General features: G+C 39.9%; 1 protein-coding gene across 1 annotated transcript in view; it reads left to right on the top strand.

Annotated features, from left to right (window-relative positions):
- uprt (uracil phosphoribosyltransferase (FUR1) homolog (S. cerevisiae)) overlaps positions 1 to 26,968 on the top strand; it is a 68,588-nt gene that overhangs the window by 21,730 nt on the left and 19,890 nt on the right. Inside the window, exons 3-4 of the mRNA XM_028815414.2 lie at positions 3,151 to 3,220; positions 17,176 to 17,238. Of these exons, the coding sequence (XP_028671247.1) occupies positions 3,151 to 3,220; positions 17,176 to 17,238 (133 nt within the window). The remainder of the gene's footprint in view (positions 1 to 3,150; positions 3,221 to 17,175; positions 17,239 to 26,968) is intronic.

Raw genomic sequence — 26,968 nt, 5'->3', positions numbered from 1 at the left:
AAGACATTTGGATGCAAACTGACAATTATATCAAACCCTTTTAGATTCAGGATCTTTCCAGTTATATGCTTAAAGAATGCAGACTTTAATGATGTTGGTGAATAAATGCAACACAGAGCTATCTTCCTAAAACCCAATTCAATTGGCACATAACAGAATTTGCCAGGATCATCTGAACTTGCTCCAAATATTTTTGGCTACAGGTAATCCCAGAGGAGAAAAGCCAAAAAACAGAGTATAATGTCATCCTCCACCCATCCCCAATCACCAGTAATACAAGTACAAATAAAAGCAAGTCAATACTAATAAGGTCTCCATACACAGAAAAAAAACTGTTTTGACCAAGAAAGAAAAAACGAAATAGCATCCATTAAAAAAGGAAAAATGCCCCTAACTTGAAAGTTGTCAATGGTTTCTGAAGCATGCCTTGGGTCATTAAAGATCTTGTATTCTGAGGTTTTATGACTGGGGCCATTTCCTTCCTGGCTTTAGCTGTTGCAGGGCTAAAGTCAGGAAAAAACTGAATTCACTGGCCAGTGTAAGACAGGTTGGGTGCCTGTGGTATATCTCTACAACAAGGGAATACACAGGTGGCACAGTGGTAGGCTACTGCAAAGGGATCCCTGGTCCTCTCTGTTTGGTATTGCTTTGAGTAGTGAGAAAAAGAACTATATAAATCTAATGATTATCATTATTGTTCTTAATTTATGGAGAGCAAGAAACACAGTTGGCCAGGACTTCTTTAGAAATTTGATGGTGACATCTGATTGTTCAGTGAATCTATCTGCTTATAAAGGTGACTGGTTGTTTCCAGCATTTTAAACTCTGGAAACAATTTTCTTTTGGTCATTTTTAATTTCTTGTATAGTACTGTATTCATTTGGTAACCAATTGGACTTTCTTGTTGTAAGAATAATCAGTGTCCTTTTTTATCAGTATTTTATAATTGTGCTTTATTTGTTGCTTAAGCACAGAAAATAATGAATTCTTGTGTTTTTGTTAAGCTCTCATGCATAAGATGTTACTGCATGTTACAGTTGCTGACAAAGTGTGCACCTGTGGAATTCAGCAATCAACCGTTCAGTGGAGTTGCACAAGTGTGCTGCAAGAGTTAAAGACTCTGGAAGCATGTGGTGCCTAAGAACCCAACTAAACTCTATTAAATTGACAGCAGTTTCACTCCTTTCTATTTGGTAAACTGACAGCTACCAATTCCTAGCTGTGTTGTGACTAAACTTGCAGACACTCATAATTGGCATTTCCTTAAAATGTCTGTGGTGGACTGTCTTAAAACCTGAATCGGGGAAAATAAAATTAGTGCCACAAAAATAAACCGTGCTTAAGGACAACTTTCAAGAGGTCCACATCTCTAACTCACAAAAGGACTTTCTAATCTTATTGATCTAATCAATAATATTTTAGAACTAGTCATTAAGCCCATTACAATAACGGGCGCTAGAACAGTAGTGCATAAACATTAGTAGGAAGAGTCTATATTAAATGGCAAGGGACCTTGACCTCATTCTGTTTGTTGGTCGTATTTTTCTTTGTCTTTCTGCCTTTCTTTTGTTGATGTTAACTTGCTGAGCTGACCGTTCTTCATGGGCTGCCGCCGTGTATTGTGTGTCTTTAATTTTCTGTGACAATAATAGTGTCTTGTACGTCCGCTGGCTTGTACGTCCGTAATATACCTTTAATTTTCTCTGGCGGTAATACAGACGTGCGCATCGGTAATATGTCTTTAATCTCCATGACAGTAATACTGGCTTGTATGTGGCTGTAATATGCGTCACTGTATTGTGTACCTTTTAATTTCCTCTCGCAGTAATACTGGTTTGTATTTCCGTAAAATGCCTGTAATTTTCTCTGACAGTAATATTGCGCATCACACCGTGCCCCGCGCATGCGCACTTCACCAGAAGACACATACACACGTACACCTGGACGCACACAGGGATTTTATTAAAGAGGATAAGAAGAAATAATTATTTCTGCATTTCTTTTTCTTCTCCATTTATCTTTATTGCCCTATTAATACTCAACAATTTAGGTATGTTTACAAGCTTTACGTATTACTCCTTTGGCCATGCTCTCCTTCTCAGGGGTGGGGTTTGATTTGTTTTCAATCTTATTTTTTGTACAAATTAAACTATTTGTATGGAATGATTACAATAAAATGAATAAATTATATAAAAAAAAAAAACAAAACAAGGACTTTCTTAATAAAGATGAGAACTTTTTTGGATGCTTTGCCCTATTATTTCACAATTCACCTTTACATTTTTTTTATGATTTTTTTATAAATGTCCTTTGGTTTTGCCACCAGTTCATAGTAATCTCAAAACAAATGCAGTATTTTCACTGGTAAACAAATTAATTCAGTCATTCTTAAACCTGTTTACTCCAGTTCAAAGTAATAGGAAGTGAGAGCCTGCCCTGGTATTACTGTTGGGCACTATGCAGGAAAATGGCCTGGACTGGGTACCAGTTCATCACAGGGTCCACTCATGCACACACCCATACTCCATACTGTGACTATTTAATCAAACATGAAAATATTGGAGGAAAACTGGGGTAAACTGAAAATAATAATACAAAAATCTTTTAACTGAGTAGTCTGTCTGCAGTACTGTATAACCTAAGCTAAGGATATTTTAACTAAATATATTGTGTGAAATTTCTTAAATAGCATTCATACATGCAGCCTTAAGTTGACTGCTCAGTTGTTTTTATGTTGACAGGAAAAACAGTCCAGTATGGATGAAAAAAAAGTTTTTTCTCAGCATATTTTATTCTATATTCTCTGAAGTTTTTCTTTTATTTTTTTGTAAATTTTGTCTTTGGCTAAATATTTGTGGAAATCTTTAAATGAAAATTTTAAATAAGTTAAAATCATTGTAATAAAATTATTTAAAGGACTGGGTGATAACTTTATCAAACTTGTATCTGTTACCGTAAATATCTAAGTAGTGACTTTTTTTTTTTTTTTTTTTTAACTGTACGTTTTTGTCTTTTCTATCAACACATTTCCTCCTTTCAAAGATTTGGATATCCCCCCATTTGTAAAATTTAGGGTAGAATTTGCTCAATTTCAAAAATGAATCTCAAATCCTGGTTTCTAACTTTTGTTTATTTTGTCTCTGTTTACAGATTCGACTTGTTGTTGAAGAAGGACTCAATCAGTTACCATATTCAGAGTGTACAGTGACCACTCCAACAGGTGCGTCATTGTAACTATTTCTTAAAAGATCAACCAAATTGGGGGTGGTGGGTGGTCCCAGAAGTTTTAAGACTGCTTTAGTAAATCCTTTGGACCCCCAAGGCCTGAAAATCAATTGTGTGGGGTCATATTTTAGAGTTTTAAATCGCATGAAGACTTGGATTTTTAAGAAAGTATTGTCGCAGCCTGCTGTCTATGAGCACCTTGTAAGCTAAGGTGGGGCTAGATGGTGTAAATGGTCCTATCCCTTCCAGCAAGAACACATTCTTTCACAAGCCTTGAGAGGATCCTTGAAAGAAGGCAGAGGCTTTTACTGAAACTGTGTAAGCAGAAGCCCCACTCAGCAGTTATTGATTTTCTTACTCTCTGTAATACTAAAGTGTGTGACAGTGGACAGCAGAAAGTGGCACTTAATTCGGACATGTTGCTGCTTTATCCTCAAATTAGTCTATTTCTGCCTTCTCTGCTCTTAAGTAACTAGAGCTGCAGTATTAGGCTGTAACAGTGCTTTAAATTAATTTATACCACTACGTTTCCATCAGTTCCTACAAAAAATATTCATCCTCTTAGAATTTTTCACAATTTATTGTTATTGTTACACAACATTGAAACAAAGGTTCAACTGAGTGTTTTTTTATTATTTTTTATTTTTTTTACACTGATCAACAGAAAATGACTCTTTGAATTGAAAGTGAAATCAGATCTCTGCAAAGTGGTTTAAACTGATTAGCAGTGTAGTACACAAAATAATTAATTACCCAAGTATTCACCTCGTTCAAGTCAATATATAGCCTTATAGCTTTGATTATGTAAGGACAGGTCTCTATCAGCTTTGCACATCTGGACACTGCTATTATTCTTTCTTTTTTTCTAAAACTGTTCAAACTTTATCAATTACATATGTAAAACACAAAATTTATTCCATAAATATTCACTCTCTTTAATATATATTAAATATATATAAATTATATATTAAATATATATCTCTTTAACTGGTGAGTAAGGCAGGCTTTATTGTAGGCACGGAGCTGGACAGTTTGACATCTGTGGCAGAGCGATGGGCACTGAGCAGGCTCCTGTCAATCATGGAAAATCCACTGCATCCACTAAACAGTGTCATCTCCAGACAGAGGAGCAGCTTCAGCAACAGACTGCTGTCACTCTCCTGCTCCACTGACAGGCTGAGGAGATCATTCCTCCCCCACACTATGCGACTTTTCAATACCACTGGGGGGGGGGGGTAAACATTAACATTATTCAAAGTTATTGTCTGTCTGTATACCTGCATTGTTATCACTCTTTAATTTAATATTTTGTTTATCAGTATGCTGCTGCTGGAGTATGTGAATTTCCCCTTGGGATTAATTATCTATCTATCTATCACATTTGAATAATTACTGGTGTAGGCAAATTGTTTTAAAAGTCCCATAATTTGTTAAATGTAGATAATCTATCTTTGGTCAAGGGGTTTCGATTGATTGTATAATAAATACATCTGTATCTTGAATGTCCAGCTTGTGGCGAGTCAGTATCATGTCCTAATGAAAACATTGAAGACAAAGGAACATTCCAAGCAATTTTATAAAAATGTTATTGAATAGCACAAGTCCGGATGGAGACAAGAAAATATCCAAGGCACTGAATATCACTTGGAGTACTTTTAAATTGGTCATTTTAAAAATCAAAAGAGTATGACAGAGTAAATCTGCCTAGAGCATGCTGTCTACAAAAACTGAATGATCTTGCAAGAAGGAACTATTGGTATAGGTCACCAAAAAACCTGCTAACTATGAAGGAGGTACAAGGAATAGTGCCTGAGTATTGGATAGACTTTGCTTACGACAACTGTTTCCTGGGTGCTTCACTAGTCACAGCTTTATTACTGGGTGCCAAAGAGAAAGCCACTTGTTTTTAAAAAGAAAAAACAAATTCACAGTTTACCAGAAGACACATGCGAGACTATGAAATCAGCAGGTAAAAGGTTCTGTGGTCTGATGAGATCAAAATTAAGCCTTTTAGCCATCAAATTAATGCCATGTTTTTGGCGTAAACAAAACACTACACATTATTGAATATACACTATCCCCCCCCCAAGAAGCATTGTGGTATCCGCATCATACTGTAGAGATGCTCCTCTGTAGCAGGCCCTAGAAGGCTTATGAAGTCAGAGGGTAAATTGAATGCTGCAGAATACGAGGAAATCATGGAAGAAACCTGATGCACTCTGCAAGAAACCTACACATTGGGAGGGCTTTTGTTTTCCAGCAAGACAACTGACCCAAGCATTAAGCTGATATTGCACAGGAATAGCTTAAAAACCACAATTTTAAAGTGCTGATGTCAAGTTTATAAAACTTCTGTAAGCGCAAAAAGAAGCTTGAAATGTGCATGCACAGCTTTCCATGCAAACCTGAGGATTTAGGAAAGATAAGATAATGGGAGTATGTGCATATGTTTATGGCAGCTTTGACCCATCCTTACGCAATAGAGAAAATGGGAAATGATGACACCCTTGATCATGTAGGGAAACGCAGTCAACCTATCTGAATGATGACTAGCACATATAATACATCTTATCACCAAACCGTTATTAGAATGCGGTTTAATGTTTGTCATGTCAACGCACAAACTTGACGAATACGATGTACAAACATTTTAGTTCTGCCAGTGCTGCATATTTGTTAGTAAACTTTTTTGACTTTTTATCAGTTTATACAGACTTCTCTGCAAACAAAAACTGTTGCTCTTTCAAGATACCCAATAAGGATGTACTTTTGGGGGGGGGGATTTGGTTGGAATGGGCGTCACAGTTAAATAGCAAAAAAAAAAAAGCCTTTACTGTGCCAATGCCACAAAACATCACATTTACAATTTCCCAGACAGATCTAGACAAGCCCGAAAACTTTTGTGACAAAGTCCATTGGAGTGAGAAGACCAAAATTGACCTTTATGGTCACAACCATAAATGCTGTGTTTGGAGATGACGCAGCAAGACCCATGACGAAATGTACACCATCCCTACTGAGGAGGTGGATTTTGCCTGTATTTTTTGTTTTTTGTCGGTTTTTCTTCACATCTCAACAGATGATCCAGGCAGATAATGTGGCTGGATCTTGGTTGTTCTACGTGATTGTGGCTTGGTAACAACAGAACCTCTAAATTTCCACTTTTTCATCAGAGTCTGAACACTACTGACAGGCATTTTCAGATCTTTGGATAGCTTTTTATATTCTTTTCCTGATTTATACAAATCAACAACCTTTTCTTACAGCTCCTTTTGACAGTTCCTTTGCTTTCCTCATGGCTCACTGTCCTTCAAAGTCAGTGCAGCTCTGTATACACAGACACTGATTACAATTAAAGAAGTTACAGGTGTGGATGCTCCCTTAATTACCCTTAATTTGAACTTGTGTGTGTATTATCAGCCTCAACATTCAAGGATATGCAAACATTTGATCAGGCCAGTTTGGGTAATTTCAGTTATCATTTTAATTTAAAAAGGGCACACACAAAATTATGTGATAATAAATTGCTTTGCCTGACCACACTTCCTAATTAAAAGGAAAGATTTCTGCATGATTACTTATATTTTTCCAAATAATGGTCAATATTTTAAATTTCACAAATTCTGCCAGGGTATGTAAACTTATGAACACAACTGTGTGTGTGTTAAATAAAATATATAGCTCCAAGGAAGCAGATGAGCCAGGGACTCTGGTGCTCACTTTGGGTTGTGACAAGTAGGCCAATAAATTGGGACGCGTTCCGTACAGGTTTGACTAAGTAATGGTTTTGTCCTCTCAGATTGCGAGGCCGCCCTAATTGTCTTGACAAGCTCAATAAGCTTCAGCATGTTGGAATAGTATTGTTGCCAGACTGGCTGGGCGAGATATTCAGGAAGGCTGTTTATAAAGAGGTAGCAGGCGACCTGCCCCAGTATTTGGCGGGCATTGTTTTCTTCTGGCCTTAGCCAATAATGAAAAAGCCTGTGTGTGGGTTGGCAGCTCTGGGTCAAATTTCCGCTGTTTTATTATTTTCTCCTGCTGGCCTGGGACAACCCCACATTTAGCCAAGGGCTCTGCCTTGGTGGGGAGGGTGGCACTCTCCTCCGAGAGGCCATTATAAATCCCCTGGGTCTACCCTGTCTCGACCAGCCCAAGTCTGTTGGTCTTTCCCGCACACTTCCCTTGGGATTTATATGGTAAAGTTGTAACCCTCAGGAATAGGGCTTGCAGTTGGTCTTTCCAAAGCGTGAATTCCTTCGCACCTCTCCGCCAGTGTCTTTTGTCTTCTAAATATGTCGATAAGCAGCAAGCAGCCTGCTATACCATCCCCCCCCCCCCCCCCCCCACCGCCTCAGAATGGGCAGGAAGTTCTCCCAGTTCCTGCCTTGATTGATTATCTGGGAGTGAGCTACCCAGAATTTTAAGGGGTATATATATGTTTGGTATCATTCTTTTCAGAATTTATATATTAAATTATAAACTAAAAAATATCCAGAACTTACGTCCCGCGAGATGAGACTTTGTGCCAAGAGATTTAACCACGGCTGGGACCCGAAATAAAGACAAAGAGTAGGACAGCTGCTATACAGGCTTTTAAATGTTCGAAGTGCTGCGCAAGATGCAGATCACGCGGCACAGCAGCATCAAGCCAGCAGCTGATCGATCAAAGAGGAGGTAAAATAAAAACTGTATTTGTTTCCCATTGTATCACCATTTAAGATAAAATATTATATTATATAATATATATATATATATAATTGATTAATATATAAATATGCTACTTGTAGTCATTTCTCATGGAACTAGCAAATAGGTTAGGAATATCTTGTCCAAGCTTTACTCCATTATGTCTGCAGTGCTGGAAGCCATTAACTGATGTTTCTGTATGGTGTGGGTATACATAACACCCTGAACCACAGACCTAACTCCCAGTATGGAAAAAAGTTTTATTTTTTTTATAAATGCCTCGTACAATGGCATAACACAACACAATTGTTTTCTCTCTCTCTCTCTCTTCTCCACACCTCCCCGGCAAGCTTTGTCCTCCTTCCACCCACGTCCAACTCACTTGGACGATGTCGTGTTGTCTCTTTTATCTTGGACCTGGGAGTGCGATTGAAGTACTTCTGGGTCAATTGGAGGGAGTATTAATCCCCTGGCAGCCCCCATGGAACCCAACAGGGCTGCTACACAGGACCTCCGGTTCCAGCATGCCCTGCGGGCGTCTGCATGGGTGTCCTAACCCAAACAGGCTGCCACCTAACATTTTGGAAAATGTCCTGAATAAATTGTCTTCCCCTGTCTTTCCATTGTACTGACCTCCCAGTCATGGCTGGGACTGAACAGGGTTCCTTACAAGATGCCAGTCTCATGCCATATATTACAATATACAGTGCATCCAGAAAGTATTCACAGCACATCACTTTTTCCACATTTTGTTATCTTACAGCCTTATTCCAAAATGGATTAAATTCATTTTTTTCCTCAGAATTCTACACACAACACCCCATAATGACAATGTGAAAAAAGTTTACTTGAGATTTTTGCAAATTTATTAAAAATAAAAAAAATTGAGAAAGCACATGTACATAAGTATTCACAGCCTTTGCCATGAAGCTCAAAATTGTTTCAAAATCCTGTTTCTCCTGATCATCCTTGAGATGTTTCTGCAGCTTAATTGGAGTCCACCTGTGGTAAATTCAGTTAAATTCAGTGGTCTCCATCATCCGTAAGTGGATAAAGTTCGAAACCACCAGGACTCTTCCTAGAACTGGCCAGCCATCTAAACTGAGTGATCGGGAGAGAAGGGCCTTAGTCAGGGAGGTGACCAAGAACCCGATGGTCACTCTGTCAGAGCTCCAGTGGTCCTCTGTGGAGAGAGGAGAATCTTCCAGAAGGACAACCATCTCTGCAGCAATCCACCAATCAGGCCTGTATGGTAGAGTGGCTAGATGGAAGCCACCCCTTAGTAAAAGGCACATGGCAGCCTGCCTGGAGTTTGTCAAAATGCACCTGAAGGACTCTCAGACCATAAGAAAGAAAATTCTCTGGTCTGATGAGACAAAGATTGAACTCTTTGGTGTGAATGCCAGGCATCACATTTGGAGGAAACCAGGCATCGCTCATCACCAGGCCAATACCATCCCTACAGTGAAGCGTGGTGGTGGCAGCATCATGGTGTGGGGATGTTTTTCAACGGCAGGGACTGTTAGACTAGTCAGGATAAAGGGAAAGATGATTGCAGCAATCTACAGAGACATCCTGGATGAAAACCTGCTCCAAAGCGCTCTTGACCTCAGACTGGGGCGACGGTTCATCTTTCAGCAGGACAACGACCCTAAGCACACAGCCAAGATATCAAAGGAGTGGCTTCAGGACAACTCTGTGAATATCCTTGAGTGGCCCAGACTTGAATCCGATTGAACATCTCTGGAGAGATCTTAAAATGACTGTGCACCGACGCTTCCCATCCAACCTGATGGAGCTTGAGAGGTGCTGCAAAGAAGAATGAGCAAAACTGGCCAAGAATAGGTGTGCCAAGCTTGTGGCATCATATTCAAAAAGACTTGAGGCTGTAATTGCTGCCAAAGGTGCATCGACAAATTATTGAGCAAAGGCTGTGAATACTTATGTACATGTGATTTCTCAGTTTTTTTTATTTTTAATAAATTTGCAAAAGCCTCAAGTAAACTTTTTTCACGTCATTATGGGTGTTGTGTGTAGAATTCTGAGGGAAAAAAATGAATTTAATCCATTTTGGAATAAGGCTGTAACATAACAAAATGTGGAAAAAGTGATGCGCTGTGAATACTTTCCAGATGCACTGGTATAAAACGAAAGATGTTTTTGCTAACATAAAAAAGCAATTTGCTGCAGTTCCTGGTTTTCCTAATGTCACCCGAGCACTTTACTAGACTCCTATTGCAATAAGGGTACCTAGCGAGAATGATGACTTTTGTCAACCATAAGCAGTTGAATTCTATTAATTTACAAGTCTTCTTTGATGTCAAGATGAGCATTACAAACATCGTGGCCTGGATCAACCCATGATTTTTTTTTTTATATATATATATATATATATATATATAGCAAAGTAGCCTTGGCTGATATGCCTGTACTAGTCACTGTAACAGCAATCCTGTCATTACATATGCCTGGTAATAGCAGCTACCCACTCTGATACTGGTACTGTACACCTTTCCCTGATCCTGAGAATACAGAAGAGAGGTACTATAATGCCATGCATGATCTTATGCACTCAGTTGCAGAGCACAGCTAGATAGTCTTGAATGCAGGTGATCTGGCCTCACTACATTAGGAGGGAGGCTGCTCTACTAGCCAATGAATTTCTGCAGCCACTGGACTGCACATGTGTGAGATTAATTAGCATTATTGATTAGCATATGTGGTTGTTTCATGGTGGAAACCAGATGGAGTTAGAGGCACATTCACATATGTACATTTTAAAAGATAATTGTGACTAATAAAGGTAAATTGTGTAGAAATGTGCAGGCTTTGTAAAACTTTTTTGGAGTACAAATTTCCCTGCTTTTTACTGTATGCATATTTTCATGTTTGAATCCATACAAAGTTTTATAAATGAGATCCATAGAGTGGCAGAATAGGGTTTCAGATCACAATCAAATTACAAATGTGGGGTTAGACTCATAATCCCCTTGCATCCTGATGGAGCTTGAGCATTTTTGGAAAAAAAAGAAAGGAGAATAATTGTGTCCATATGTGCAAAGCTGAAAAAGACCCATCCTCACTGGCTCTAGGCCGTATTTGCTGCCAAAGATGCATCTACTAAATATTAACTTGAAGGAGGTGAATACTTACACAATTAATTATTTTGTGTTTTACATTGCTAATCAATTTAGACCACTTTGCAGAGATCTGTTTTCACTTTAAATTCAAGAGTCTTTTTTCTGTTGATCAGTGTCAAAAAAGTCAGATTTAAATCCACTGTAATTCAATGTCTTATAATTGTAAAATGTGAAAACATCCAAGGAGTTGAATGTTTTTTTTTACAACCAATATAACTCTGCCGGATAAAATAATAATTTTAGCATTAGATACATGGCATATAACCACGCATGTGTGTTGAAATGTTCCCGTTCCATGTGATACTGGTCAGAAGTTCAAGGTGGTGTGACTTTTGTTTGCAGATTGTGTGTCCGTGTATGGTTTGATTTGTCTACTTAAAATGTTTATTTTAACTGATGGCATTTTCTATAGCTAATTTTATTGTATATTCCACAGTACCAGAGAAAAAACGACAGTGTCAAAACAAAGACAGTAAACATCGCATTAGCACAAAAAAAGGGGAATTATTACTCAGAGAAATAACGAAAAGACGAATACAGTAATCCCTCGCTATATCATGCTTTAACTTTTGCGGCTTCACTCTATCGCGGATTTTATATGTAAGCATATTTAAATATATATCGCAGATTTTTCGCTGGTTCGTGGGTTTCAGTGGACAATGGGTCTTTTAATTTCTGGTACATGCTTCTTCAGTTGGTTTGCCCAGTTGATTTCATACAAGGGACGCTATTGGCAGATGGCTGAGAAGCTACCCAGTCAGAGCACGTATTATGTATTAAATAAAACTCCTCAAATATATTGTGAGCAGGGGGGCTGTTCGCACCCCTAGAAGATACGGACGCTCGTCAAAAAACCACTGAAAGACTATCTTCACATTGCTCCCTTCCTTGCTGGGCTTACTTGTGGCTGCTTTGCGCGATATGCTTCCTGCACGGTGCTTCACATACTTAAAAGCCCGAACAGCACCTATTGATTTTTGATTGTTTGCTTTTCTCTCTCTCTCGCTCTGACATTCTCTGCTCCTAACGGAGGGGTGTGAGCAGGGGAGCTGTTCGCACTCCTAGAGGATACAGACACTCATCTAAAAAATGCTGAAAGACTACCTTCCATGCTGGGCTTACTTGCGGCTGCTTTGTTAAGCAATATGCTTCCCGCACAGTGCTTCGCATACTTAAAAGCTCGAACCGCACCTATCTGTTTTTGATTGTTTGCTTTTCTCTCTCTCTCTCTTTCTCTCTGACATTCTCTGCTCCTGACACGCACCCCTTTGAAGAGGAAGATATGCTTGCATTCTTTTAATGGTGAGACGGAACTGTCATCTCTGTCTTGTCATGGAGCACGTTTAAACTTTTGAAAAAGAGACAAATGTTTGTTTGCAGTGTTTGAATAAAGTTCCTGTCTCTGTACAACCTTCTGTGTTTCTGTGCAAATCTGTGACCCAAGCATGACAATATAAAAATAACCATATAAACATATGGTTTTTACTTCGCACATTTTCACCTTTCGCGGGGGGTTCTGGAACGCAACCCCTGCGATCGAGGAGGGATCACTGTATACAGTATTTCCTTATATCAGGATGATTACAAACTGTACAGTATGTGTTACCTGTATTTTTTACTTTGGACAAAAGCTGTCCCTGAAAGGTGTAACTGAAGTGATTTTTGTTCAGACAGTTGAAAAGAAGCACAACTTAACCTATTCCTTTGACATAAGTATTACTGATTATTTATTGTACCTGCAGATTGGTGAAAGCAGAAAATACTAAACATTATTTCTTCTTTACTTCTTCTAAGATCAGTTTGTGGACTTTTTGCAAACTGATCTTAGAGGGAACTAAATATAAATATTTGTAAATATCTTATAAATGTAAAAACCCTACTGCTTTGCTTTAACTGAATGCAGAAGAGAAGAGAAAAATGACAACATAATTAATTGAGATCAATTATAATGACTAATCGTGAGTCTGGTTGGAACAAAAATCTCCAGCCACAGTGGGGAACCATTGGTATAGCCCAATCAATTTCCAGTTTTTTGGGATATAAGAGGAAATCAGATTACACCTGTGGACACCGGAAGAACTTAAAAACTTTACACAGACAGAGCCCCGTTACATACAGTAATATGAATCCAGGAATATGGATCTGTGAGATAGCAACACAGATTTTTTTTAACCATGCAGACACAGTTCCATATTTTTTTTACTGCCTTACACTCTCAAACTGGGGTATCTGAAGGAGGCCTTTGGATGATTGTTTTTCCCCATCAAGTTTCAGAATCAAATATTCGTGTGCAGGCAGATGCCCTTTGATTCTTTAGCAACCCTGGACACTTTAAGCACATGTGAATAAGAAAACATCAAAACACTAGTGTCCTCCCTTTACATGACAATGTGATGTTTAGGTTGTTTATGCTACTGGACATCTATTACTTTGTGTCTGATGTCTGCCTTTAGATTCAGTCAAGTAGATTTTTTTTTCTGTAGTAAGAAATTGGATTCCTACCTTAATTAAGCAAGCTGTTTTTCCCAGTTTCCATGAATTTTACAACCATCTGGAAATTGCATACTTGTTATGCTCTATTTTTACTGAACGAAGCAGGAATTTATTTGTGTTGGATGTTATTTACTAATAATCACAATATTGGCTTTGAATTAGCTGCTCTTTTAAGAGTCATTTGTGCTGGTTTCTGCTGTTCTTAACATTGTCTGTACTGGGATACAATTATGAAAGCAAACTGAACAGAAAAAGTGAATAAAAAAACAAAGGTAAGCATTTAAAGACACAGGAAATTATGTCATATTACAGGCTGAGCCAAAATGAAGTACCACATTTCTCAAGGTCATTACGTGAGTTAGAGCCAGCGGAGTGTGTTGGTGTGGGGGTCCTTTGACAGGTGATCCCTTGTAGTTTTCAGTCGGCAACATGCCTTGCTCCGGTGCGCACAGGGCTTTTGCTGTCGAAGCATTCTTCAAAAACAACAAATCCATCATCACTATGCAACACGCCTTCCAAATGCACTTCTGCATTCCTCCTAATGGTGACATCCCAGATCGGAAAACAGTTCTTCAGTGGGTGGCTAAATTTAGACAGATGGGTACAACATTGGAGCAGAAAATCTCCAGGCTGCCCTCGGACTGTACGAACACCTGAATAAATCCAAGCTGTAAGGGCATCAATGTTGCAGTCTCCTAGACATTCAGCACGCAAACATGCTTCTGCCTAAGGCAGTTCCAACACATTGTAACGGCCGACCCCTTACCTGGCCGGCAGCTACACTTCCAAGACCTGTGGCCTGGATAAATTACTGAGGCTAATCTATAAATACCAAGCCGTACCTCGAACAAATAAAACTTTTCCCCACAATTGATGGGTTAAAGATAAGCACAAAAAAAGCAAATATGTCAAATAAGTGAATATATTAAATAGAACACAACAAAACACCACTGCACATTCCCCACGTAGAATATATAAGTATATCCCTCCTCCAAAGCAGCAACGTGACAACACCATATATATACACAATAACAAACCCTCCCTTGTCCCAGTAACATATAACAAACGCAAATAACAATGAAAGAATACGGAAAATGCCAATGATAGTGAGCTTGAGTCCGAGTATACAACTGTCCTGAATGCGGATGACTGGTCAACAGATAAGTGATGTGTTTGTATTTTCCGGAAAAAATGGAGCAACCTCACCGTGAATCCTCGGCTTGTGGTGGATGATGTATTCCAACCCCTGGGTCTCTGGTGATGATTGATTTGAAGTAAGTCCGGCAGAATGAAAAACAAACTGGTTATAAAAGCACGATGTTGAAAACAACAGATGAAGTTGGTTTGTTGTGGTGAAATGTAATCTCCGTCTTTCTCCTCCCTCCTCCCTGTTCTCTCCTGATTGTTTATATAGTACTGCACCAGATGTAATTGATTGATTATAAACCGGTGCTTTCCATTTTGGGGCTGTGGTCTCCCTCCATCATCTGTCCCCCCTGAATTTACGGTGACGACATTCACTGACGCACACATTAAACAGCAAACGGGACGATGGAAACAAAACGCACTCAGTACAAACATTGAAAAACTCTCTTGCTATGTAGCCCCGCTACAACATCTTTGAAGAGAATCTTACGTGAGGACCTTAATTTCCATCCATACAAAATGATGGTAGTGGAGGAACTCTCTGAGAGAGACTGGGGGAGCCATACAGTGTTGTGCGTGAACATTCTGCAAACCGTTCATCGAGATGCCATCATCATGTTCAGTGACGAGGCATATTTCTATTTGAATTGTATAAATAAGCAAAACATTCGTTATTGGGCTGAAACAATCCCTCGTGAGCTTCATCAGAGACCCCTGCACAGTGAGCATGTTACAGTTTGCAGTTACTGTTGCAGAATTTGTCATTGTAGGGCTTACTTTATTGAGGAGGGGGGAGCAACGGTCACCGTCACTTCAGAACACCTTGAAATGCTAGAGAACGTTTTGCGGCCCCAACTGGAAGACATGAATGTGCTGGATGCCTGGTTTCAACAGGATGGAGCAACAGCTCATACGGTGCAGAGATCCATGCAAGTTTTGCGGGAAATGTTTCCAGGGAGGCTGATCTCCCTGTGTTGCAATTTCGGGTGGTCTTCACATTCGCCTGATCTCTCTCCGTGCGATTTCTTCTTGTGGGGTTATCTCAAGTTGAAGGTATACACACCAACCTCAAAACCTTGAAGTTCTCAAGGACATTATTCACCACAAAATGGCCAAACGAGTCATGCAAACGTTCAGAAATCGTCTTGATGTCTTTCCACCAAGACATCATTTTTAAAACACAGTGAAAAAAATCTATTTTGTATACCGTTTCATGTGCCATAATGAAATGTATTTTATCTTGTAGCGTTTTTGTAGAATTAACATTTGAAATGTGGGACTTCTTTTTGGCTCGCCCTGTATTTTTTTTCCCCAGTGTCACTGCTGCATTTTTTCTAAATGCACAATAAAATGAAAAAATGGTTTGATAATTAAACAATGAGATCAATTAGAGTGATTGAGAAACTGGTTGGAACAATAACCTGCAGCTACATGGGGCCTGGAGGACTGAACTTTGAAAACCACTGGTTTAGATGTTTCCAGCTGAAACTAGATTTGAATTCTTTTTTAGTTATGTGTCTCGAGTGTGCATTTTATCCTGAAGTTTACATATGATTTCTCCAGGTACTCTAATATCCCTCTACATCTCTATATACTGTATATAAAATTCAACGTCTGCCTGTCTGTTCACATGTCTGTTCGCTTTTCATAAGAGAACTACTTAACGGATTTAGATCGGGTCTTTTTCTATAATCTGCTTGAACATTCCAGTTGATTTTACAACTTCTGTCATTGCAGCATGTATCATAGTTCGCTTGTTGTACCAATTTATTTGCGGTAATCCAAGAGACACGCAGCGGGCCGAGGGGAAGGGGGCAGGGCCCTCCTCAGTCATGTGCCAGCCTCAGGGCGTTCCTTACCTCCACTTAATTAGTGAACGAGAGAACTACTTAACAGATTTAGATCAGGTTGTGTTCTAGAATTTGCTTGAACATTCTAGTTGATTTTGCAACTTTGCAATTGCGCTAAGAATCATAGTTCGCTTACAGGAGTGATATTTCCACAACAGAGGCTGTGGGCCGAGGGAAGGGGGAAACATGAAGTCAGGAGTAGGGGGCCGGGCAGTGCCCTCCTCACTGTCCTGTTTCATTACTACGCGGACGGAGCCATGGGTGACAGCTAAGTCTAATGTGGTGATTAGTTTGCCATGTGCAGAGTTGGTTCATTTTGATGCCGTTGGGTTAGGCTTCAACATTTCTCCACTATGAATTAGAGTGACCTGGCTGAAACATAAATCAATGGCTAAATACAAGATGAAGTTTCTTTATTGTCATTAAAGTTCTAAGAAAAGGAAAAAAAGGCTAATTCCAGTATCTGTTCTTTATTTTAAGTGATGCTGCCCTTTCCATACCCCCATGCCCAACCAAACACTTAAACACCTAGTGGATGTTCATAGCAAAAGCAGTACATGGAATATTGTACTGTACCCTGTATATACCTGGCTGAAATAAATGGTTTATGTAAATACTGTGTTCTTTATCTTTAGGGCACAAGTATGAAGGAGTGAAGTTTGAGAAGGGTAACTGTGGTGTAAGCATAATGAGAAGTGGTAAGTTGCCTTTTCTGAAATGTTCTGTGCATTTTTTTTTAGTTTAATACCTTTTATAGTGAAAAATAAACCGTGCAGAAAACAAAAATTTAGGATCACGTTTTATATGTGCCTTTTAGATTTTGATTTTTAGTTTAAAAATGTAAGGGCACATTCACACTGACTCCTGTTCATGGTATTAGTGTGCACTTCCAGTTTTAAATATATTTATTAAATACTCTAAAGTACAGTTCTTTCAAGCTTTGTTGTGTTTTATTTTTATAGTAGACTACATGAGGCATCACAATTTAATGAGTGAATTCCCGGTTACCCATCTGCCATTTGCTATCTAGCGTCTTTGGTCTCTCATCTCTTCTCTGGGGACTTCTCAATGCCCCTATAATGAAAGCAAACATTGATAACTTTGGCAGATTAATGATCACATACATTATAAGGTCTTGTTCCAGTGCCTGGAGGAATAACCTGATTTGGTAGCACTGATGGTAAACCTCTCCAAAGGACGCAGGGAAAGGCATGATAATAGAAAAGTCTTAGTGACCACTAGTAACAAGGATTTCAATTGTTTATTCAAAAGTTACTTAAACCTAACAAGAATATACTATACTGAATTAATGGCTTTTCACTTTAATGTAAATGGTAAGACCAATTGGGAATCCCTGGTATAGACAGGCAAATACAGTGCATCTGGAAAGTATTCACAGCGCATCACTTTTTCCACATTTTGTTATGTTACAGCCTTATTCCAAAATTGATTAAATTCATTTTTTCCTCAGAATTCTACACACAACACCCCATAATGACAACATGAAAAAAGTTTACTTGAGGTTTTTGCAAATTTATTAAAAATAAAAAAAACTGAGAAATCCCATGTACATAAGTATTCACAGCCTTTGCTCAATACTTTGTTGATGCACCTTTGGCAGCAATTACAGCCTCAAGTCTTTTTGAATAAGATGCCACAAGCTTGGCACACCTATCCTTGGCCAGTTTCGCCCATTCCTCTTTGCAGCACCTCTCAAGCTTCATCAGGTTGGATGGGAAGCGTCGGTGCACAGCCATTTGAAGATCTCTCCAGAGATGTTCAATCGGATTAAAGTCTGAGCTCTGGCTGGGCCACTAAAGGACGTTCACAGAGTTGTCCTGAAGCCACTCCTTTGATATCTTGGCTGTGTGCTTAGGGTCGTTGTCTTGCTGAAAGATGAACCGTCGCCCCAGTCTGAGGTCAAGAGCGCTCTGGAGCAGGTTTTCATCCAGGATGTCTCTGTACATTGCTGCAGTCATCTTTCCCTTTATCCTGACTAGTGTCCCAGTCCCTGCCGCTAAAAAACTTCCCCACAGCATGATGTTGCCACCACCATGCTTCACTGTAGGGATGGTATTGGCCTGGTGATGAGCGGTGCCTGGTTTCCTCCAAACGTGACGCCTGGCATTCACACCAAAGAGTTCTATCTTTGTCTCATCAGACCAGAGAATTTTCTTTCTCATGGTCTGAGAGTCCTTCAGGTGCCTTTTGGCAAACTCCAGGCGGGCTGCCATGTGCCTTTTACTAAGGAGTGGCTTCCGTCTGGCCACTCTACCATACAGGCCTGATTGTTGGATTGCTTAGAGATGGTTGTCCTTCTGGAAGGTTCTCCTCTCTCCACAGAGGACCTCTGGAGCTCTGACAGAGTGACCATCGGGTTCTTGGTCACCTCCCTGACTAAGGCCCTTCTCCTCCGATCACTCAGTTTAGATGGCCGGCCAGCTCTAGGAAGAGTGCTGGTGGTTTCGAACTTCTTCCACTTACGGATGATGGAGGCCACTGTGCTCATTGGGACCTTCAAAGCAGCAGAAATTTTTCTGTAACCTTCCCCAGATTTGTGCCTCGAGACAATCCTGTCTCGGAGGTCTACAGACAATTCCTTTGACTTCATGCTTGGTTTGCGCTCTGACATGAACTGTCAGCTGTGGGACCTTATATAGACAGGTGTGTGCCTTTCCAAATCATGTCCAATCAACTGAATTTACCACAGGTGGACTCCAATTAAGCTGCAGAAACATCTCAAGGATGATCAGGATGCACCTGAGCTCAGTTTTGAGCTTCACGGCAAAGGCTGTGAATACTTATGTACATGTGCTATGTCAATTTTTTTATTTTTAATAAATTTGCAAAAATCTCAAACTTTTTTCACTTTGTCATTATGGGGTGTTGTGTGTAGAATTCTGAGGAAAAAAATGAATTTAATCCATCCATCCATCCATCCATTCTCCAACCCGCTGAATCCGAACACAGGGTCACGGGGGTCTGCTGGAGCCAATCCCAGCCAACACAGGGCACAAGGCAGGGAACCAATCCTGGGCAGGGTGCCAACCCACCGCAGGACACACACAAACACACCCACACACCAAGCACACACTAGGGCCAATTTAGAATCGCCAATCCACCTAACCTGCATGTCTTTGGACTGTGGGAGGAAACCGGAGCGCCCGGAGGAAACCCACGCAGACACGGGGAGAACATGCAAACTCCACGCAGGGAGGATCCGGGAAGCGAACCCGGGTCCCCAGGTCTCCCAACTGCGAGGCAGCAGCGCTACCCACTGCGCCACCGTGCCGCCTGAATTTAATCCATTTTGGAAAAAGGCTGTAACATAACAAAATGTGGAAAAAGTGATGCGCTGTGAATACTTTACGGATGCACTGTAATTGTACAGTTTGCAGTCATGTACTTTAATGTCAATTTCCTACACAGATTTTCTTAAATTACCATGATAACATGACATTGGGTTAGTGATAGCAATTCATGCTGTGGAATACAGGTATAAAGTAGCTCTCTCTCTCTGACACTAACTTTGAGCATTTTCAGCTAACAAATTATTTAGCAGAAATGTGTCTAAAAATGCTACTGGAGCTCCATATTAACAATAACAATTCACTTTTATAATGCCTCACAATGCAGAAGTTTTCTTTCTATTTAGTAATTGTTTTGTGTCATTTTTTTCTTGCCTACTTTTCTTTATTTATTTTGCTCTCATTAAACGACAGATTTCACTGTTGGGATAAAAAGTCTATCTGTCTACCTGATCCCTATATGGGCTTTGTTGTTTACAATTTTATGTTAGCAAAAAGTGGAATTTTAAATACATTCTCAACTCAACCTGAAACCGGCTTTGTAATTTAAGAATAAAAATTATGTTTTCCGAATAAATTTTGTAATAACAAACAAGCTACAGTATTTAAACATCTTAACAACAAAGATTTACATTAAACAATTCTGATTACTGCATAATATAAAATACCTAATTCTTTTCAGAGAATGCTTACATTTCTTGTGGGTTTAGTTGGTTTCTGCTTTCTGCAGAGCCACAATAGGCCTCACAACCTTTGATTTTAATAAGTACTTTCAAAAAACTAATGAAAACCTTGACTCTCAAAAATACCATATTGAAAATATTCTAATTAAAAGTTGAACACTAAAAGGAATATAGCAGAACAGATCAATGTGTTTCATTTGTTGCAAGGAATAACAAACAAACGGCACAAAACATAAATCAAAGGCAGCTTTTCCAAACCACTTATTTGGGGGCACACATTTTTTACATTTTTTTTTTTTTACATATTTTCCCATCTTGATTTTTGTATTTTAAAGAATTGCACAAGAAAAAATACAAAAAAAAAACCCTTCTATCTTATATAAGTTTTGTAAGATTTTTAGCTGGTAACATGAATACATTTTTATGCGATTACAAGAATCATACCGCCTGCTTAATTTGGTAGGCGGTGCTGATTATCATTATAGGTAGTCTGTGACGTTTTGATAGAGAAACTTGTATATGCCAAAGTTTTAACCTTCATACTGGTTATTATTTTCAGCTACAGTACTACCCTTAAACAGAAATACCTATGCAAATATGTTGCCTGACTTTCTTCTACAAATTTACTAACAATATTAGTCTCAGAACCCAAGATACAAAGCACCAGTGTATTTCTTTGTTTGGCTCCTGTTGTCTCCTGGATGGAGGAAATGCTTTGTCCTGGAGTACTAATGGCCCATGAAGAGGTTTTCATTAACACCCATAGAAAGATAATAGGCCTGGTTAGTGTTTCTTTCCTTCTATTTCCCCTGTCATTGGTTACACCTTGTATAGTTACAATCTCTGGTGTTTGGCACAGTTATCATGTCTTGATAGCATAGCTTGTTAGCAGGCTAATTATGAACATTAGCACAATAAGTGAGAGGAGGCAGGCTACTACTCCTTGTGGGGAGCCGTGTTTGTATGTGCACTATATGGACAAAAGTATTGGGACACACCTCTTAATTATTGAATGCAGGTCTTTCAATCAGACCCCTTGCCACAGGTATATACAATCAAGCACCTAGCCATGCACTCTCCATTTACAAACATTTGTGAAACAAAATGGGTCGTTCTGAAGAGCTCAGTGACTTTGTGTGGTACTGTGATAGGATGCCACCTTTGCAATAAGACAGTTTGACCTTTGCAATAAGACAAGTGAAATTTCATCCCTGCTAGATATTCCACGGTCAGCTGTAAGTGGTATTATTGGAAAGCGTTTAGGGACAACAGCAGTGATGCATAAGCCCACATAGACTCATAGAGAGGGGTTAACGATTGCCATGGTTCATGGTGCGTAAAAGTTGCCAACGCTTTGCTGATTCTACAGCTGAAGAGTTACAAACTTTCCACTGTGATTTTGGACATCTGGCATCATTTTGTTGAGAGCTGTGTTCTGAGTTACAACCCACGGCAAAGACTTTCTGAGTCTGTGGTCATAAAGCTTATTCTGGACAAATACAGAACCGTAACAACAGACAGCTTCTTCACAGCACCTTCACTGGCTAATAGACTGCTGCACCACAACCCAACTCTGCTTGGCACCATAAGTAAAACGGGACTTCCACCTGCAGCTAAAGTCACTTCAGTATGCAAGCAACTCTCCACGCTGGCAGTGCTAGTCTATGTCTCTCTGTCGCAATCCCACAGAGAACCTTACTGTTTTTGCTCAAGTGGAGGTTTGATATTATGTTCCAGTCAAAGCATGCCTGGAGCTAAAGTAAATGTTTTATGTGTCATGCTAAAGGGAAAAAAGGAAAATGCATTTTGTCCTGCCTGTTTAAAATAGTTATTCCATTCAGTAATGTTAAAGGTTTTTTTTTACTAATTATTTGAGTAAATAGCCTACGAAAGCATATTAACAATTAGTACACTGTTTAACCGCAGTATTTATCCTGTTTATCAGCATCAGCCACAGAGGTTACATGTTGCATGATTAAATATAGTATTGAGATTGTATTGTTAACTAGTCTCAAATACAAACAGAAGTTTATTCATATGCTATCAGTATTACCCAGCTTCTCCTGGGAAATTTCATAAGCAAAAGGACCTCATTTATAGTGTCCTCAATTAATTGGATGTATCAGAAATGCTATTTAACCAAATACTTTTCACAATATGGTACAGTGGTTAAGGCTTTGGAGCTTGGACTTCAAACCCACAGTGTAAGAGCTCAAATCCTACTAATAGACATGTAGTATGTAGCCAGATTATAAAACCCCTCATTGTAATCGCAGGTGGACCTCTGCACCTCTTGTGACAGAAAAGCACAGCTGGTCCAGTGGGGTGGATCACATGACAGGTGTGTGGTGGCACACTGACAGGGCAGGGGAAAAAAAAATGCAGCGCGCCAGACTCTGAACATGCACATGTGTCTCGGCAAATACTGACTGACAGTGGGAATGAGCCTGAGACTGAGAAAGGGTGAGGCAAGAGGAGATGCTTGACACTGACGTGCGCTGTGCTGCTGTTTCCATGACCAAAGTTCTCACACAGCATACAGTATCAACTGGCTGGAGAGCTTTTCGCAAGTCCGCACGGTCGATAAACAGGTATGTCATTAGGTGGGGAATATCTGTAATCTGCTTTGCTGCATGAAGAGTCTAATACACGTTTTTATCAGAAGTAAAACTGCTTCTTATATTTTTAAATTGCCTCTCCAAAAACTGTCCATAAGAAAGAGTTGCTGCACAAAAGACTAGCATAATTTTGCTCTTCAAAACCAGGATAAATAATGAAAAATACAAGTTAAAAACGAAACAAAACATTACCCCTTCTCCTGGCCTTCTCAAATGGGCCTTCAATCCTTTCATGGTTGACTGGATTGCCTGCTCTATTCCAATCCAGTAATACCAAGCACTCTCTTTTGCACTTTCTCTATCAAGTTAAGTAAAGTCAAATTTTATTTATAGAGCACATTTAAAAAAGACAGAAGTTGACCAAAGGGCTGTTCAACTGCCATAAATACATCAAATACATACAGTATATACATGACCAAAAGATAGGCTTTCAGGTGGGATTTAAAAGTGACCAAAGTCGGTGCTGACCTAATAGAAAAAGGTAGACTATTCCTAAGCTATCCCATCTCTGTTGTACCCCAGACCTCTTAGTCTCACTAGTACGCCTTTGCCCCAAATTCTGTTCCCAACTGAAGACTCAAACTCCCTTTAACACGAAATATGTTAAACTTCCTCCCAGCCAAGCCTTAAAATCACTTCAGGTGGGAGGTGGTCATATTGCTATTGTGGACGAAAAAAGGCACACTGAAAAGCAGGCAGATAATAGTTGCTAAATTCTCCTGTTTATTAATTTGGAGTCACAGTAAGTAGAGATTCAAAAGAGTATAACTTATTGCCGCAAAGCTCAATTGAACCCCGAGGAAAAAATTAGGAGGGGTTTTATAATTCAGCATTTCATGATTAACCAGACAGAAAGAACATCCTTATCAAAACAGTAAAGTTAAACAATAGGTCTGTTGAGCTAAGCATTATCTGTGTTTTCAAAGCTAAGCACAGGAGAGACGCCTTTGCATAAACTACATGTACTTTCTGCAGCCTTGTGACCTTGTCCCTGAAACATTCACTCTGAGAAGGGGAAAACAAGACACAGCTTAGATTTTATTCATGTGGACACTATTTTTCCTGAACCCTGGAATAACATATTTTTGTTAGTTCATAATCCAAAGCGCCTCTCACTGGCAAGTTACAAAAATAGTTATTATAAAAATTCTAATTTACTAAACACACAAAATACATGGTGCTGAGGAGAACATTCTTCTTCTACATTCCCCCCTTTTTTGAACCAACAAAAATATGGGTTACACAGGAGTAACAAGGGAGAGAGTAGGAGAAGGGGAAGGAGTGGAAGGAAAGGAGGAAGAAATGGGAAGCATGCATTCTTCGTGTAACATATAAGCCTTGGCCACGGAGGCAGTGAAATATTGGGACACAATAGATCTAATTAGGGGGACTATACAGCAGGCCACAAGCAACAGAATGATAAAAGCAACGGCCAGTGAAATAAAAACTGACCTGAGCCTTTGGTCCCAGGATCCAAAAGTAGACATAAACCATTGATCCCAGGGGTTAGAAATGCCAGAATTGGTAGCTAATTCATTTGAAAGGGCAGTTAAACCTGTCAAAGCACGGGTGATTGAGCCATCGGGAGCCGTATTATTAGGGATGTAAGTGCAGCACGCATCACCAAACATAGCACATACACCCCCCTTTTCAGCAAGGAGCATATCTAATGCTAATTGATTTTGCCAAGTCATAAGGGATGTTCTATCAAGCTGTTCATGTATCCCTTCAACAGTCTCTTTAGTAAAATTCAGGAAACGCTGTTGGTTTTAATATAAGTAATTAATCCAATCTACATTTTTATTTATTATAACTTGGGGGAAAATAGACTCAAATCCGGCAGCAACTTGATCTCGCGCTTTAAATTTATCAGGGACTCCGCGAGGGACACCAATGGAATCAAAGTAAACGCCAGGGCCGTGAAGAGAGAATGTGGAGGGGTCAGCAGAGCGGGGTCGACGACGTCGGCCCGAGCTGGACGACACGCGAGGAGAATTCAAAGGGAGGAGGCGGAAAGGCATAACAAGTTGGGTTAATGCGCATGTGCCAGTCCAAACAGGGGGAAGAATATCAAGTAATTTTAATGTACTGCACATCCACCAAATATCAGCATGCGGATTGGACTGTGTCAACAGGAAATGTGATAATGTAGAATTAAATGAGGTGGAGTTAACCTGGAAAGTCTGGGAACAGAAGGAAGAAGGGATATGACCAACATTAGTACCTCGGAAGGGGGAGCTATAATTACTAGAGAAGCAGGTAAAATTGCCTTCATGAGACTGGAACATCGGGGGAGTCATTTGAGGAGTGGGGGGGGGGGAAGAGGAGAGAAAGTGTAATGCAGTTAGAGTCTTCCGGTGTGGATGGAGAGGTAAAAAGGGCAAGGAGACCAGGAAGACCAACAGGGTCAGAAATATTAGAAAGAGGGAAAGGGACAGTAGCCAAATGTGGCCTGGCCGTAGCACAGGCGTAGCAATCAGATTGATTTACTTGCTTAGCCGAATATAATACCCACTGTAACCAATGATTCTGATCGCCATAGCCAGTTTCAATTGAAAAAGTGGATGAGAGGGTGGAAATATTCATAATCTTAACAGAAGAAAAGTCTGAACCAGAAGTTGGGGAGACAGGTGTGTGTGCAGGAGAATGAGAGGTGTTAGTAACAGGATTGTCAATCTTAATTAGAAATCTCCCTAAAGGGTCTGTTCCAGATACATATGCCCCTAATATATAGGTTCCCGAGTCATGTAGAGAGGGGCTTTTCAAAGTGAAAATCAAGGGGTTACAATGGTTGTCAACACATTCATGAGAAGCATGTTCTTTTATGATAGAAAATCGATTTTTCAAACCGTATTTTTGGGCCTCAAAAAGGTTGATAACCCCAGTCCTCAGGTCCAGTTTTAGCAAAAACCCATTGCCAGGTGTCACAGTTACTCCCCCAATAATACCTTGAAACAGTCATACACACGTATTTGTCAGACCAGGTCCACTGGGCTTGTCGACCAGCCCCACAGTTGATAATAGAGCAGAAATCAACCTACACTGATGTGGTGATTCCTAACGGGAAAGTCAAGGTGACCAGGGCAGTCGACAAGGGAAAGGAAAAGCATAGTAGCACAGCAATCAAGGGTGCCATCTCTTGCAATGTGAGGCGTGAATCCAGGCGGGCAATCCTTCCACTTTCACTGCATGTGGTGTGGACAGAAGAACTTGGAACGGTCCTCTCCACCTCGGCTGATGCCAATGTTTCCTCCGAGTGTCACGGACGAGGATCCAAGTGCCTAAGGGAATCGGCGTGTCTTTAGATGGAAGATTAGTCCTCCAGGCCTAGTTAACCTGCTCGTGGACTTCTTTCAGAGAAGCGCGGAGACCTGAAAGACAAGAGAGAAGATCATTGTCCACAGTGTGCAGGTTAACGTTTCCCATAACCATGCCCACAGGCATAGGTCGTCCGGTCAGAATTTCAAACGGCGACAGTCCTAATTGCCGGTGTGTTCTACCCCTCAATCCCATTAAGGCCAGAGGTAAAGCGTCCGGCCAGGATAAATTTGTCTGCTCACAGATTTTGGCTAATTTAGATTTTAGGGTGCCATTGCACCGTTCCACAATGCCTCCACTCTGGGGGTGGTATTTGCAATAATGATGCACATTTATCTGGAGCCAGGTGGTTAGTTCATTTATAATGGAATTCACAAAATGAGTGCCATTATCAGTTTGTAATTTCTGTGGTATGCCCCACCTAGGAATAATTTCTTTGATTAAAGCTTTGGCTACAGTTTTAGCATCAGCGTGTTTAGCAGGAAAAGCTTCTACCCATCA

The sequence above is a fragment of the Erpetoichthys calabaricus genome, chromosome 12 (genome assembly GCF_900747795.2).
Source record: "Erpetoichthys calabaricus chromosome 12, fErpCal1.3, whole genome shotgun sequence".
Lineage (NCBI taxonomy): Eukaryota > Metazoa > Chordata > Cladistia > Polypteriformes > Polypteridae > Erpetoichthys > Erpetoichthys calabaricus.
Note: the sequence above shows the minus strand (reverse complement) of the source record. Positions and strands in the feature narration are given on the sequence as shown.